Source organism: Bidens hawaiensis, unplaced genomic scaffold, assembly GCF_021521415.1.
Source record: "Bidens hawaiensis isolate Kalapana, Puna unplaced genomic scaffold, B.hawaiensis_p1.1 tig00000512_1, whole genome shotgun sequence".
In the NCBI taxonomy this organism is placed as follows: domain Eukaryota; kingdom Viridiplantae; phylum Streptophyta; class Magnoliopsida; order Asterales; family Asteraceae; genus Bidens; species Bidens hawaiensis.
In genome coordinates, this window is record NW_027491033.1 from 5,796,060 (window position 1) to 5,813,647 (window position 17,588).

Here is a 17,588-nt window from a genome sequence, read left to right on the forward strand (position 1 = left end):
TAGACACAAATTGTAATCTCTTTTTTTATACAAAATCAAATGACTAAAAACCATTATTATTATTATGGTTTTGGTTAGACAATATCCAAGAAAAATACAACCTAAAAGATACCTAGATGGTGAGGAGTTGTTCGTGACATGATATTGTACACACCACAAAAGTGATGATTGGTCTAAGAGAAAGAAAAATGGGTGTCAGCTTTCTTCATCTTTGTCAATTTTAACACCTGCACTGCATGTGCTTCACCACACCCCACAACACACCACACAAGGCGTGGCAATCACACCTTACACAATAATAATATTAATTAATAATTATTAATCATTCAACTTAATTGTCAAAAACCCCTTGTTTCAACAATAACAATAGATCTATCTGCAGCATTTACTTATGGGTATGGTGAGTAAATTGTAAGCAAAGCTTCAAGATCAACAGATTTCAGCAACCCCATTTGGGCTTCTGTTAAAAAAATTGTTTTTTTTTTCTTTTTTGCTTACAATTCAATTCTGGTAGCTATTCTGTTAGGGGGTTTTGTCTGTTTTAAGTTTAGGGTTTGTATTCAAGCTTCCATTATATAAAATCTTTATAAAAGGGTTGTTCCCAATTTTTGGATGCACAAACCCTAATCTTGATTTTGTGAAAAAGTTTACATTTTTCTTTAAAGGGGTTGTTTTTAAGGATTTTGGGTTGTGGGTTTTGATTGTAAGTGTTTGTTTATGTGAAAAAGTTTTAATTTTTTTCTTTGGAGGGGTTTGATTTTAAGGGTTTTGGATTGTGGGTTTTGATGGAATTCAAGTTTTGTTGAAGATTTTGGGTTTGGATGATCAATATTGGTGAAATTGTTGATGAAGTGTGAGGTTGAGTGTGTGGGGGGATTAGTGTTTGTTTTTTAATCTATTGCCGGAAACAATGGATCGCCGGAGTTGGTTATGGCGGAGGAAGTCATCGGAGAAGAGCCCCGGAGAGACCGAAAGCTCAGGCGGATCCATTTCTTCTCATTCTGAAAGATTCTCTGATGATCAGGTATATTCAACTCATCTATCATGTTCTCATTTTCAATTTATGATTTTACTCGCCATAAAGTTAATTGCTTTGCAACATACAAAGGTTACCATATATTGATGAATTGGTTTATATATGGACTTTGAATTTGAATAGCAGCAGATTTGTGTTTGACTCGCAAAAGTCGAAAGTATATTCACTTATGTAACACTACTATGACTCGCACACGAGGCGAGACCATTTAGTGTTGTATCTTTACCTTTTATGGAAAGATGCGTGGCGTCTTTAAGTATGAATATGTAAATAACCTACTCCATTCGTCTCGAAATCAAATTCCAATTTTGACTTTTAAGATTTGGTAGACATGTGTTAAGTCTAGATTGTTACTAGTCATTATTTATTAGGGTGTACTTGCCCTTATCCCACGGGCCCGTTATAGGTTTGTCTAATATTCAGACTTCCAGTGTCTTTTACAAAATGCATTCTGACTCAGAAGTTAAATTATATATACCTGTCTTATATATTTATTTGGTGTTGATTAAATCTTATATTTTGTTACTTTAATTCATGAAAGATATATTCAAATCAAAGTTTTCAATCGCCCGAAGTGACATCAAAGGCTGAATTACAACCAGAAGAACTCGAGGGCAGTGTGAAGACTCTATCTCAAAAGTTATCAGAAGCTCTTGTGAATATTAGCATCAAAGAAGACTTGGTGAAACAACACTCAAAGGTAGCAGAAGAAGCGGTTGAAGGTATACAACATCATTACCTATTTTGTCACAATTACTTTTCCTATATTTTATTTTGTTAAATAGTTTTGAATTAGATTTCAAAATCTGTTGAAGAACTAATTCTGAATTTGAAGTTTAAATTACTTCTTATTTGACCTCAAAAGTCAAACTGCTAGTCTGTTTCCCTTAAGAAGACGAGTCTTGTTAAAACCGGGCGAGTTAGACAAGTTGGGTAATGATATAAAATGGGCACGGGTCAAAACATTTAGTTTTAGTAAGGTCGAATGGTCAGATACAGTTGATAGGCCACACTTTATTGATGATCTCTATGACTTTAATAAAGAATATCATCATCATCATCATCATCATCGTACTCAGTATATCCCACCAATAGCAATGCTATGGTAGGGTCTGAGGAGGGTAAGATGTAGACAGCCTTACCTCTATCCCATAGGGATAGAGAGGCTGCTTCCGGTGAGACCCCCGGCTCGATAGTAGTTTTGCATCAAGCCTTGGACATAAGGCACATAGCACTCAATCATCGGGACACCGGCTGATCGGTGCATGTGCCCTTGTCTTTCGGCTATCAACGCCACCACATGATGCCTGATTAACCTTCCGCCACTTTTAACGTTATTTTCACGAGATTAGTAAAATAACGTCAAAATTAGTGCAATTTTACTTTTGCCCACCCGAGGGTTCACACATATATACATTATATGCGCGCACCGCAAGCAGGGCGTATAATAAAGAATATATGTATAAGTTTTTATGATTATAAAACTATATCGTATAAAAAATCTTCCCAAGTTTTTTTCGAAAACGAACAACTTGTTTCTTATTGTGCTATTTTTACCTATTTGACCTGTTTTGAGATAGGTGTGTATACGATCCGCCGAGCTCGGGTGAATTTAATAGACAATATGTGTATTAATTATGATCAATAAAACTAAATTGTATAAAAGATCATCTAGTTTTTCAGAAAACGAACAACCTCTTTCTTATTTTGTTATATTTTACGTATTTGAGCTGTTTGAGATAAGAGTGTAAACTAACTGAGTTTGGCTCGTTTGGAGATCTATATCTAAAGCTCGAGCTCGGCTCGTTTATTATGTATTAGCTAACTTATATACATTTATAATTATTTTTTTAATATTTTTAATTTTAATTTTATATATTGCAAAATATATATTATTACTTATTTTTGTCATAACTTTATACATAATATATATATATATATAATGTATTAAACAAAATAATATATATAATAGGCTTTTATAGGCTAGCTAGTCAACTCAAGCACGATAACTGAAGCTCTGGTCGTTTATTAACCAAACTTATTATTAGCCTCGAGCTCGTTTAAGATCGGCTCAATTTTAAGCTTTTAGCTAGCTGATATCGAGCAGTTCCCGAGCAACTTGGCTCGCTTGCCTCCTAGTTTTTGATAAACTACATACCAAATTCACACGTTGTTAGCTAAATTTGATTGAAATTGCTTCATCATTTATCATTCATGTGCAAATATTAAAGTAATTCACATCTTCTTCTAACTTTATTCTTGAATATTAGGTTGGGAAAAGGCCGAAACTGAAGTCTTATCTTTAAGACAACAAATCGAAGTTTTAACCCTTCGAAACTCAACCCTCGAAGACCGTGCTTGTCATCTAGATGGGGCCCTCAAAGAATGCTTAAGACAGCTTCGACAAACACGTGAAGAAAACGAAGAAAAAATCGAAGAAATTATCCAAAACAAAACATCCGAATTTCAAAAAACAAAAACCGCACTTGAAAACCAGATTTCCGACCTTCATTCACAACTTGAAATAACAAAAACTGGCTCATCTTCAGCCTCTATCGATGCGTTAAAACTTGAGCTTGCTTCAATGGCAGAAGAGTTAGAGCTAAGGTTTATTGAACGGGAATTGAGTAACCAAGCGGCCGAACAGGCGAGTAAGTTGCATTTAGAAAGTGCGAAAAAAGCAGCTAAATTTGAAGCCGAGTGTAGGAGGTTAAACGCAGCCCTTCAAAAAGCATTAGCTAATAATAACAATCAGAAATCGGTTGTCGAAAGTGACGATTTGAAGGAAACAAATGAGTTTGAAAGTAGCCAAACGGGGCCCAAAAGGGGGATTAATCTAATGGATGATTTTCTTGAAATGGAAAGACTCGTTGGACGACCCGATAGTGGTTCAAAAAATTCTTTACAAAACCGAATGGCGGAAATTGAAGATGTTTTGAAAAGGGTAGAATTGGAAAAACAGAAAATGGAGACTGTGCTGAGTGAGCGTGAAAACGAGCTCAAAACGTTAAGAAATGAGCTCAAAGTTGCCAAGTCAAAGTTGGTCAACGCGAATGATGCAAGAGAAACAGCCGAGAAAGAACTTGAATCGGTCAAAGCAACAGTCAATGTGTTGCGAGAAAGGGTAAAAAGGTCCGATCTAGAGATGGCAGAGTTAAAAAGTCAACTCGACACTAAAAAAATGGAGATTGTTTTGGGTGAGCGTGAAAACGAGCTCGAAACTTCGAGAAACGAGGTCAGAGTTGCAAAGTCAAAGTTGGTCAAACTTGAAGCTTTGTTGGTCAATGCGAATGATGCGAGAGAAATAACCGAGAAAGAACTTGAATCGGTCAAAGGAACAGTCAATGTGTTACAAGAACGGATAAAAAGGTCCGATCTGGAGGTGACGGAATTGAAAAGTCAACTAAGTCAACTCAATAATAAGAAAACTGAGGCAGAATCGCGTGTGACAACATTAGAAACCGAGATCGGAACGGAACGGGCCAAATGTCGGGCATTAGAAACCGAGTTGGAATCGTTGATTCGGAAAGTTGATTATTTAGAAACCGAGACGGAAAACGAGCGGGCTTTGTCGGGAAAGATGAGTGCCAGGTGTCGAGAATTAGAAACCGAGTTGGAATCTTTAAATATGAAAGTTGGTTCTTTAGAAACGGAGGTCGAGAATGAGCGCACGTTATCAAATAAATTGGGAGTTAAAGCTCGGGAATTAGAAGGTGAGATTTCACGATTACAACGTGAAAATCAGCCCCCAAAACCCGCGATACGAGATTCCGAGTTCATGATAAAACAGGTCAGTTTACTTGATAAGCAAGTGTAACATTATTTGGAGTGTTTCTAAATATGTAGGGGTCAATTTATCAAGTTTTGAATAATCATTAAATATTAACCAAGATTCATATACGTTCTAATTATGTCGCAAAATTTTTAAAGAAATATGCGAGTTTACTACTTTTAACAATTTAACTAACTCTAGATTTATGGTTATTAATATTTTGACACAGGATAACGAGCTAGCATTGGCTGGTACTAAATTTGCCGATTGCCAGAAGACAATCGCGTCTCTTAATCGTCAACTAAAAACGCTTGCAACGCTTGAAGACTTCCTGATAGACACAAATGAATTCAGTAGACTTATTTAAGTTAAAAGACTGCAAGAATTTCAACCAGCAAAATGATGGTAAGTAAACATGTTTTGGTTTGTTTGGTTTAGTTGTTTACTTTTATATACAAAATATCAAATATTAAGATTTGTAAATTGACGTTGTATTCATCCATATACGAAAAGTATTTCAAAAGATTTGTTATTCATAGATAAGATTTCATTTCATGGCCATTTTTGGTGTTTACTTAACGTTCGAACCAGGTTGTCTTTTATATAGCTTTGGTTCGCACCCGTCGTCCAAAAGGGTCTTTTGTGAGAAGTTAACATGAATTGGAATATCGGAGGACCGTTTGGTTTGTGAAATTCTTTGAAATTGGAATTAGAGCTCATTCTTTTCAAAATGTGTTTTGTGTAGGGTTTGTTCACGAGCCCGGCCAAGCTCGGGCTTGACTCAGTTTTGAAACTGACTTGAAAATTTGGTCTCGGCTCAGTTTTGAAACTTGCCTGAAAATTTGAGCTCCGGGCTCGGCTCGGTCTGTAGAAGAAATATTTAAAAATATATTTCAAGTTACAATTTAATAGTTTAAAAAAATACATTTCAAGTCTAGTTTATACTTGATAATAACTATACAAAACATAGTACGAGTTTGGTAGCCTCTTAATAATTCCATTAAGAGACTACCTCTTAATTAGTAAGAAGTAGAGTGTGTTTGGTTACATCGCTTAATGTCTCATTGAGCCTCTTAATGGTTAAGTTTTCAAGACATGTTGTATGATTCAGAGGCTACAGTCAAACCTCTTATTAATTCAATGCTATATTGCCAAACAGACATAAGTGGATTACAAAAGTTTGCCCTTCGTTAGTATACGACTAGAGATCTTGATCATGGACACATTTGTCATTGCGTAGCTTTTTCTAAACCATGACAAAATGGAAATGTTAGTATATTAGTGTAATCCTGGCAATGAAAATGTGTGTAAGAGAAGCAACTTATCACACAAAAACAGGGTCCATCATATGCTACGACAGACTGGTGTAATGTACGCTGGTTCAATGTTAACCGTGTAGCATAGCCTACGCTACCCTCTTTGTTGTACACTAAATCTCTAATTTCCAGCCTGTTTCTGACTCGTTAACATATAACCTATTAACAGGACAAGTTCTAATCCCAACAACATCAACATACAAACATATGAACCTCCTCTTACTCGCTTAGTTGCTTCTACATCAACGCCTTATTAAAGACATCCGAGCACATAAATTTGAATAGTTATGCCGATTTTCAACCAAAATTATTGATGTTATATTATGCCATTACACCATATCTAACTCATCTAGCATGATACGTACACAATTACACAAAAGCTCCAATTTTGCACATGATCCCTACAGTTTGAAGTTACAAGAGACTTGGACTTGTATAATCAAATTGATGCCATCTATTCATACGCAACAATGAAACATGAAGGTTTTTTTTTCGAACGGTGAATTTCACAGTTAAGCTATCTCACTGCACGAACACGTCGCGTTCCGCCACCCCACTCAAGCCAACTATGTTGACATAATCGGGATCCACGCTGGCATCCGAGTTTGGCTTGGCGTTCTTGGTAAAACTCAGTTGGCTCACCCTGCCTGAAAGCACGACAGGTTTTAATGCTCTAATGCTCTGGTAAAATCCGGTCGGAATCAGGATTCAAAACCGGGATATCCGGGTCATCCATCATGTTCTCGGCCATTTGAGCTAATGTTTTATATGCTAAATTGCATCATAATTTAATAATTGTAGATTTTTTATTTTAAACAACAAATGTTACACCACTATTATTTTATGTAGCCCGAGGGTGGGGATATCCTACTTTAACATGCTCAATAAAGAGGGCAAAGAGAGACTCAAATATTGGCTAGATCAAAATGTTCAATTTGCATTCATCTACGAACCACTGTTCTCCGCCCCGGGCCGGCCCAAATGTGTTACAAACTAAAGGTAGGCCCATAAATTTTAAAGCCCCAAATTTTAGAAAAGCTATATAAAATTTATATAAAAGTCTTAATTTGATTTTGAATGCACACAATATAACCGTGCTCTACTAGAAAAATAACTCACATATAATCCATATGGCCTTGGTTTGAACCCTATTCCCCACGGTACATTTGTATTTTTTTTCTAAGTATTTTTTGGATTCTACTCCCGATGGGAACAATTCTCCATATTGGTATTGCCTAATATTTTATAATTTAGTTTTCTCTTATTTTATAACTATGGTATAGCCCGTGTTACATACGGGTGAAAAACATATCAATAAACATAATAAATTTAAACAACAAATTCAAGCAACACAAAAATTCTTCAAACTTTCGGACCAAAACGTTAACAATTTACATTGTCTAGATATTAAAAGTTAAAAGTTACAATAAGTTGATGTAAATCGAACAACCAAAAAACATCAACAAAAGACTTAAACATGTTCTTTCATATTAAACCACCACCAACTTCTTCAAACATTCTATCAAAAGAAACTCATTTTACTTCGCCACCTGAAAATATAATAAAACAATAGTATACAAATTAAATATACCATAATAACATATTTAATAATGAGTAACAGTTGAACATTAATAAAGTTAGTCAAATACCATCCTTAACACTATAATCAAAATTTAAATGTATATAAGTTATGGGTAAAGTTAAAATACAAATGACAACAAAAATGAGAATGGTGAGAATGAATATAGTCTATTGATCTTAGATTTGAATTTGAATGGCTGAGATAAATTTTAATAAATAAAAATTGATGAAAAGGGCATTAAGGTAATAACCCATATTTGTTGACTTTCTCTCTCCACATGCAAGGCACATGTCAATTCCCCCATCATTTTAAAATGTTCATAACTTTTCCATACGACATTATTTTTTTAAAAAAAATTTATCATAATAATAAGCGTTTTTTATCTTTAATATGAGTATCATATTGCTATATAAAAATAAAAAAAAATTAGTGGGTTTTTTTAATTGTGTTTTTTTATTGTTCATTGTGACATTGTGTAATATGTTGTCTCCATTGTGTTATATTTACCAGACTCTGTTTCCATTGTGTTATATTTACCAGACTCTGTATCCATTGTGTTATATTTACCAGACTCTGTTTCCATTGTGTCATATTCACATGACTCATCTTATGCACAATAACACAATAGTTTAACTGCACAATGACACGATAATGTTGTTTCACTCTGTCTCCATTGTGTTATATTTACCAGACTTTGTTTTCATTGTGTTATATTTACCAGACTGTGTTTCCATTGTGTTATATTTACCATACTTTGTTTCTATTGTGTCATATTCACATGACTCATCTTATGCACAATAACACAATAGTCTAACTGCACAATGACACAATAATGTTGTTTCAGACTCTGTCTCCATTGTGTTATATTTACCACACTATGTCTCCATTGTGTTATATTTACCAGACTCTGTCTCCATTGTGTTATATTTACCAGACTGTGTTTCCATTATGTTATATTTACCATATATTTACCATACTCTGTTTCCATTGTGTCATATTCACATGACTCATCTTATGCACAATAACACAATAGTCTAACTGCATAATGATACAATAATGTTGTTTCAGACTCTATCTCCATTGTGTTATATTTACCAGACTCAGTTTCCATTGTGTTATATTTACCAGACTCTGTTTCCACTGTTTTATATTTACCAGACTCTGTTTCCATTGTGTCATATTCACACAATAGTCTAGCCGCACAATGGCACAATAATGCTTATACACTCACATAAATATCTTATATGGCACAATAACACAATAGTCTAACTGCATAATGACACGATAATGTTTATACACTCACACAAATGATCTTATATCACACAATAACACAATAGTCTAACTGCATAATGACACAATAATGTTTATACACTCACACAAATGATCGTATATCACACAATAACACAATAGTCTAACTGAACAATGACATAATAATGTTTATACACTCACACAAATGATTTTATATTACACAATAACACAATAAGACACGTTAGACACAATGAAAAATAATACCTAATATGTATCGTCGTTGTTTGAAGTTGTATTTCGCTTCTTTGGAACATTTTTGCTTGTTTCCTTTCTCTTTTCAGTGTCAATAGGTTGTTTTTTCGAGCAACGAATTATGAAGTGTCGCCTCCGATGACGGTGATTCAGTCGGAGGTTCGATTGGCGCCGTCGGAGATGAAGCCATTGATTCGTGAAGGAGGTTCAGTTGAGATTTCAATCGGAGAATGGAGATGGAACGGTTTATGTTCAGAGGAAAAGATGAAGAAAATGGTAGAAGAAGTGATGAAGAACTATGGATGGAACCGTTTGTATTCTGATTTTGAGGTTTAAGCGTTTTCCCTTGTTTTTCTCTAATATTACAAAACTGCCACCGCCCTTTTTTAAACCATTGATTTTGTTGAGATTTGATCCAATGGTTGATAATCCTTCTCACACTTCTCATTTTTTATCCCCTTTGTAGAATAACTTGACCCTATAAGTTATTATTGTAAAAAGAATATATATTCCATTTAAATGTTAGTCAAATCATTATTATGAATCATTACTTATAAATTAAAGGTTAAATTATATGCAAAATTTGATTTGCATTGCATAATAGATGTTGAAATCTTATTCTGTTTCGTGAATTTATTTTAGAAAGTAGTACTTTTAAAATATTTAGAACGAAAATTGAATTTGTAATAGTATGAACGCTAAGTTGCAATTTTATAACAAAAATATAAATAATAGCATACTTGTAAACTATAATTTTAATAATTTGTAAATTTAACATAATCTGAATTAGAATTTTTTGTTCACATAAATATAATATTGGAAAAACAGTTGGATATACAAAAATGTCAGAAAGTATATACAGGACATTAATATGTTAGTCAAACATATATATTCCAAATAAAAATACGATTTATGTATAAACAGGACAACTTCATCAAATAAAAATACGGTTTAAATAGGAAACCTATTGATATATATTCCATGTAAATGTTAGTCAAACAATTTATAAGACATTAATAAGAAATTCAAATTTAAATCATATACCAAAATTGTAGAGAAATACCATAGACAAATTCGAGATCTTCATTTACTTAATTATGTAAAATATAAATTAGTCAACTTATTATTATGTATCGATTATGAACCATTAATTTTAGAGAACTTATTATTATGTAAATTATGACTAATTATTTTCAAATTAAGTTGTTATGATATAAAAAACTATATATAATTACGGTAAACTCATATTAAATTTGACTTGGGTGAAATGATTTTAAATTAATTTATAATTCGTTAAGATTGATTAAATTTAACTTGGGTAAAATTTGACTTGAAATACAATAATTATATTATAAATGGCAGTAACAAAATACTATAAATATGAGTTTGACCATCATAACTTATTTGAATTTGAATTTGACCATCTATAACTCTCAATCTCATCTAACAAATCAATCAATCAAATAAGTTACAATATTCATGTTAATTAGGTTATTTAAACAAATTAGAAAAGTCAAACTAACTAAATTGTATTAATGGGATACTTAATTGAGTCATTTATTAACGCGCCGGAAAAAAAATATACATCAAAGTATCTCCGATATACATGAATATTTACAATTAACTAAAATTTATGAAATTGAATATACATGAATATTCAAAAAAGTAAATATACATCAATATATATATATACATCTTATAAAGTCATGCTCGATCCGTGAAATTATATTATATGAGTCGGACAATAACTTGAAATAATAAAATCGAAAATTAATATTGATATTATGGATTTTTGAATTATAATTAATAGCCGGAAAATTTTAAAGGTGTTACCGGAAAAACGAAATTGTGAGAATGACCATGGTATCTTGGATTTTTTTGTAGAATTTAAAGAGAAATGATCTTGTATCAGTCTGGATGTTGACCTGAAATTATAAAGTAGAATATTAATGTTGATATTATTGAGCATTTGATATTTAATTTCTAACCAGAAAATTTGAATGTCTTACCGGAAAATAACAAATAATGATAATAACCATGGTATCTTCGATTTTGATTAACAAAGTAAAATGAAATCTTCGGTAAATCAATCGGGTAAATAACCTGAAATAAGAAAGTTGTGTTAGAACATTGATATTATGGAAGATTATAATTATAATTTATAACCGCATAATTTAAATGTAGCTTACCGGAAAAACGAAATAATGATACCGTCGATGGATGAACCGAATTTTCATCTAGAACCTAGAATAACATGTAAAACAAAAAAAAACACGAAAATATAAAACTTCAAACAAATATAAAACAATCATTGTTATAGGTATAACGCATAACTGGAAAAACTTATCGTCAATGCTTACCGGAAAAACGTAAATAAGTAGAAATATTAGCTTCATCGTCGTTTTTGATTTAGAACCTAAACTGATTTAAAAATACCAGTTAACAATGAAAATAAAGATAAAAAGGTTAGATATACAATAACCGGAAGAAAATATGATGTTACGGGAAAAAAATATATAACCTTGCCGGAAAATCATATAACATTGTTGGCCAGTAGAGTATAATATATAACGTTACCGGAAAACGATTAATCTTGATCTACATTACTGGAATATTGAAAATGGTGGAGTTAGTAAGCAGAGAGAGAGAGAGAGAGAGAGAGAGAGAAATATTAAATGATTATGGTGGAAAAATGTTAAGGTTTAAATAAGTTTTTTTGGTGTGTGGTCAATGACATGTGACAGCATAATAGACACTATGAGAATGGAAACATGGTGAGTTGGAGGCCTAGGTGGACAAACTAGTAGAAGGACATGTGGATGAATTGTATTGATTTAAATCTCGTCTCTAATTTTCCTTAGCATGGTAAGACCTAACCTGTTTCAGATCAAAACATGTAATTACATCACTAAAGTACAAAATATAAAATAAAATGATAAAAAACAAACCTATTTCATCCATATTAAAGATGTATTTCATTTCAAACTGATCAACTTTGTCTCTTATGGATTTTAATTTGTTCTCCATGCCCTCCATTTCAACAGATCCACTCTCTCCAAAACGCCGGAAATTTTTAATTCCATATCTTGCTTTGAACTTTCCAAGCCAACCAATAGAAAAAGTAAGTCTGGAGTATCCACTGGACACATATCTTTCATGAACTTTTTCGCCTTCTCGATTATTAGTTCATCCGTCATATTCACATGTTCTTGATATTGAAGAATCCATTCATAGAGAGATTTTTCTAGGTCAGGAAATTTTGCCGGTTTGTATCGCTTAACATCACCTCTTTCGGGAGCAAGTGAGAGATACTCGAAAGACCGCTTAACTGTATTCGATACTGTCGCTTGACTCACCTGCAAACCATAGTTACTATGAACCCATTCTTGCAATTGCTTTTGAGTGAGACTTGGATTATCCTTGTTGTGCTTGCATAATGCTCTTCGAATCTCGTCTGTCATTGTTGTTTTTTTCACACCTTTAAGATGGGAAGCCATGTTGTGTATATGATTTGTTTGTGTTAACCTATTTTGATCCTGTATTTATATAGAAAATATTTTTAATGTCCATAAAGTGATACATTGAACACAAGAAGCATAATAAGGTGGGAGATTGAAGGTTTCTTTCAAATTGGGTCGTTCATTTGATATACTGCATTGTATACAATAATTAAGTGGAAGCTTGAAAGGTGTTTGTAAACTAAGTATTCTACTATAAATTAATAAAATATTAATTAATATATAAATTAATAATTATTAATTTATCGATTAATTAATAACTCTTTTAATTAATAAATTTTGGTGGTACCAAGTGTATTATTTTATAGAGTTTCTACTGTAGGTTGACTGTTCAACAGCAACACAGACTACATAGAACGTTCAACTACAACCTAAGGTTGTTAGGTGTGGGCATCGAAATGCCGCTCAAGTGATGACATGGCTAGCGGCACCGGCGGCGGCAAACACCGCCCCGGTGTTGTTGGTGCCGCCCAACGGCAGTTTTGTTGTGGAATTTTCGCCGATAAGAACACCGCTCAACTATACCCATTTTTCAATAAAAAAAATTCCAGTTTTAATATATTCAACAATCTGTTTACTTATCAAACTCCAAATACAAAAAATCCAAGCTTAAATTTGGAGAAATTACAAAAGCAAGAAGAAGAAGAAGAAGAAGAAGAAGACGAGGATGAAAAGATGAGAAAGTTGCAAAGAAATATGGGTCAATGGAAGTTGAGAAGAAAGTGTGCGTGATGTTTTTTAATTTAATAATTTAATTGTAATGTTTTTTTTTACTTTTCATAATTATTTAAGTGGGTTAACTAATTTTAGTCAATAACTTGTTTTTATTAATTTTTTGATAAAACTAAATACACAGGTTTGTATAATTTTTTTTAAATGAACATCTCGGTATAAATTTTAATAAAAACAGATTTGTTTTTGAAAACAAATATTTTTATTAGACTCATAAACAACTTTAACATATGCTTGGACCGGTAAATTTGTTGAATATATTTATGTTTTTGATTATCCAACAACAATGGATACTCGAAGTTTAATACTTTTTTTATTTAACATGCATACTCTTTTTTAATTATTAACTAATGTTTTTAACTAATTTGAGTTGGTAATTTTTGTGTAGCATTAAATTATAATGAGTATACTATTATTTTTATTTAAATAATTTATGTTTTAAATTAAGTAATTTTTTCCTTATTTTATGTTTTAAATTAAGTAATTTATATTTCTTGTATTTTTTCAATGAATGCAACTTTATTTTTATTTAAGTTTAATTTAGTTGTGTTAAATTAATCTTAGTTATATTAAATGAAATTAGTTATATAAATATTATTATTTTATTTGAAAATGAAGGAAAGTGATGAATTGGTGACAATTTCCATAATTTTGTGAAAGATGGTAGAGTTGAGTGAAGTATGATATGACTCATACTTGATACTACGAAGTAATAAGTGAGCCTTCACTAATGCTTCATGAATTTCCACATTTTGACGACTTTGACACTATCAAGGGATGGTTTCCTTAGCATATTTAAGTTTCATTTTATGTATTTCTTATGTTCTCTGGGTGTAAGTTCTATTAATAATTGTATTCGAGCTTTTAACTATTTCATGCCAAAGGTTTAAAAACCAATTTCCTTGTATCGAAGAACATCATGATGAGTTGTAATTTAGGTTTGGCTCGAATCCTCACACATTTAGCTAAACTTGTCGTATCCGTATCCGTGTCCACCTGTTGAGTTCACGGGTAGATCTGTTTAACCCGTTAATGTATTTTTGGGTTCGGATAGTTCGACTTTACAAAGAGACTCATACATCCACAATGCTTAGTATTATTCTGTTGTGTAGACGTCACTACTGCTCAAATGTTGCCGCCAATTCTCAGATTACACGCTATGGACGCCTTGGTCAAATAATTTGATCGATTACATGACAAGAACATTGTCTCATGGAACTCAATGGTTGCCTGTTACTTCAACAACAACCAACCCAATGAAGCACGCCAGCTGTTCGACGAAATGCCTGAACGAACCACTGTTTCCTGGAACGGTCTGGTTTCTGGGTATGTCAAGAATAGGATGTTAAAGGAAGCCTGGTGTGTGTTCGATCAAATGCCCGACAGAAACGTCGTTTCCTGGACCGCAATGATTCGAGGTTACGTCGAAGAGGGTTTGGTCTCAAAGGCGGAGTCGTTGTTCTGGCGGATGCCCGAAAGAAACGTGGTGTCGTGGACGGTCATGTTGGGTGGGCTTATTCAAGACAATCAAATAGACAAGGCCCGGAGTCTTTTTGATGCGATGCCTGTAAAAGACGTGGTTGCGAAAACCAGTATGGTTGGTGGGTACTGTCAGACGGGTCGTTTGAACGAAGCGCGTCAATTGTTTGATGAAATGAATGACAAGAATGTGATCACTTGGACCACCATGATTTCTGGGTATGTCCAGAACAACCGTGTCGATGTTGCGAGGAAACTGTTTGAGGTGATGCCAAATAAAAACGAGGTGTCGTGGACCGCAATGTTGATGGGATACACGCAGAGTGGAAGAATGGATGAAGCTGTGGAGCTTTTTAAAGCATGCCTTACAAGTCTGTGGTTTCGTGCAATGCCATGATACTCGGGTTGGGCCAGAATGGCGATGTCGTTAAAGCGAGATCGATATTCGATCAGATGAGTGAGAAGGATGTTGGAACATGGAGTGCAATGATCAAGCCGTATGAACGAAAAGGGTTTGAACTCGAAGCCTTGAGTTTGTTTTCGTTGATGCAAACGCAAGGAGTCAAACCAAATTTCCCTTGTTTGATCAGTATCCTTTCGGTATGTTCCAGTTTGGCCAGTCTTGATCATGGTAGACAAATTCATGGTCAATTAGTCAAAGCTTTGTTTGATGCTGACGTGTATGTCGGTTCCGTATTAATTACAATGTATGTAAAATGTGGCGATTTGTCTAAAGCGAAACGCGTATTCGAACGATCTCCCACTAAAGATATAGTTATGTGGAATTCCATCATTACAGGGTACACACAACACGGTTTAGCAGAAGAAGCTTTGGAAATCTTTCAAAAGCTATCCTCTTCAAACATTCGACCAGATGATGTCACCTTCATTGGAGTTCTCTCAGCTTGCAGCTACACTGGAAAGATTAACGAGGGGCGTGAAATATTCGAGTCAATGAAGTCAAAGTATCAGGTTGACCCGAAAACCGTTCACTACGCTTGCATGGTGGATCTGCTGGGTCGAGGTGGTCGGTTAGAGGAGGCAATGGAGTTAATCAATAACATGCCAATGGAAGCAGATGCTATCATATGGGGATCGTTAATGGGTGCTTGTCGAACCCATATGAATCTTGAGATGGCTGAGGTGGCAGCTAAGAAGCTTTTGCAGCTCGAGCCTTGGAACGCAGGCCCATACGTGTTGCTGTCAAACATTTATGCATCAAAAGGGAAATGGGGTGCGGTTGCAGAGCTAAGGAGATCAATGAGAGCACATGATGTAAAGAAATCACCTGGATGCAGTTGGATAGTGATAGAGAATGAAGTGCATATGTTTAGAGGCGGGGAGAGCGGGCCCCACCGTGAGCAACAGCTGATAATGGGGATGTTGGAATACTTAAGCGGGTTGTTGAAAGAAGCCTGTTATTGTCCTGATGAGAGTTTTGTGTTGCATGATGTGGAGGATGAGGAAAAAGTGCATAGTTTGGGGTATCATAGTGAGAAACTAGCTGTGGCTTATGGGCTGGTGAAGGTGCCACAAGGGATGCCCATTAGGGTGATGAAGAATCTGAGGGTTTGTGGGGATTGTCATTCGGCTATTAAGTTGATATCGCGAGTGATGGGTCGGGAGATTGTTTTGAGGGATGCGAATAGGTTCCATCATTTTAAAGATGGGTTCTGTTCTTGCAGGGATTACTGGTAACAAATGATGAGTTTGGATTGTTTCATTTTTGGTTGAATTTGGTTGGGTTAAATAGGTAGGAAATATTAATTGTTGGGGTGCACAGTTTTGGGTATTTTAAGACATTCTAATTGTTGTTATTTGTATATTATAGCGCTCTTCATTACTTTATTATCTTCATTACTTTATTATCGACTATTTATTTTATTATTTTTTTGGAACGACATTAAAATTAACAAAACACTTCTAGCAAGAAGCTGAAGTAATTCCTTTGAGAATCAAGTTCGAGTCGTCTCAACGAGCAAGATCTCAAACTTGTTTATAGTAAATGGCAACTTTCAAATTTAAATATCAAAATTCATATTCTCGTTGAACTACATACTCATAAACGCCAAACCCAGGAAATCATAAAATAATACTTCAAAGTTAAAACCATAAATTCAAAAAACATGTATGTGATTTACTGTTCACGATCAATCCTTCAAAAAATCAAGTAGTTGATTTTTCAGCGAAAGTGGTTTTAGTTATCAAAAACTTAAAACCAATCGTAATTTTTAACTTTACCATTTGTTTTCAATTAATCCCTTGTTAATGCTGGTTTTTAACTGATAACTTATAAATATGCAAATCATTTCTAGTAAATAACATTAACATTTTTGGTTTAATTTTGACTTTTGGTTTAATTTTGACTTTTGGTTGTCAATTAACCATTGTCTTTATAAAAAGCAAAGAAGAATTATGTGAAAATGTTATTGTAAAAACACTCTTTATTATTTTAATGCATACATCGATCTTTATCAGTGATGGATCTCATGTATAACATTTAACATGTGTACTAGGATTGAATTTGGATTTGCTGATTGTTGCCATCATTATTTGTGTTTTTATTGGTACCACCCGGTAGTGTCTTTGCTCCAGCACAAAAACAAGAACACAACATACACAAAGCTGGATGATGTCGCGGGCAGCCGATCCC

The 17,588-nt window shown here is 33.7% G+C and overlaps 1 protein-coding gene and 2 pseudogenes across 2 annotated transcripts; 2 read left to right on the forward strand and 1 right to left on the reverse strand.

Moving 5' to 3' along the window:
* The first annotated feature begins 109 nt into the window (after nucleotides 1–109).
* Nucleotides 110–5,313, forward strand: LOC143634939 (filament-like plant protein 3). 2 transcript variants are annotated; one of them, XM_077102895.1, is made up of 5 exons: nucleotides 110–645; nucleotides 729–1,024; nucleotides 1,578–1,758; nucleotides 3,307–4,826; nucleotides 5,038–5,313. In XM_077102895.1, the coding sequence occupies exons 2-5, from the start codon at nucleotides 911–913 to the stop codon at nucleotides 5,173–5,175; spliced, it is 1,953 nt and encodes a 650-aa protein (XP_076959010.1). In that variant the 5' UTR covers nucleotides 110–645; nucleotides 729–910; the 3' UTR covers nucleotides 5,176–5,313. The 2 variants fall into 2 exon arrangements, with proteins under 2 accessions (XP_076959010.1, XP_076959007.1); XM_077102892.1 differs by having other exon boundaries at nucleotides 110–1,024.
* Nucleotides 5,314–12,078: 6,765 nt separating this feature from the next.
* On the reverse strand, nucleotides 12,079–12,703 carry LOC143630796 (CENP-B homolog protein 2-like; annotated as a pseudogene).
* A 1,839-nt stretch (nucleotides 12,704–14,542) lies between these two features.
* LOC143634929 (pentatricopeptide repeat-containing protein At1g09410, mitochondrial pseudogene) lies at nucleotides 14,543–16,763 on the forward strand (annotated as a pseudogene).
* The last annotated feature ends 825 nt before the right edge of the window (nucleotides 16,764–17,588 follow it).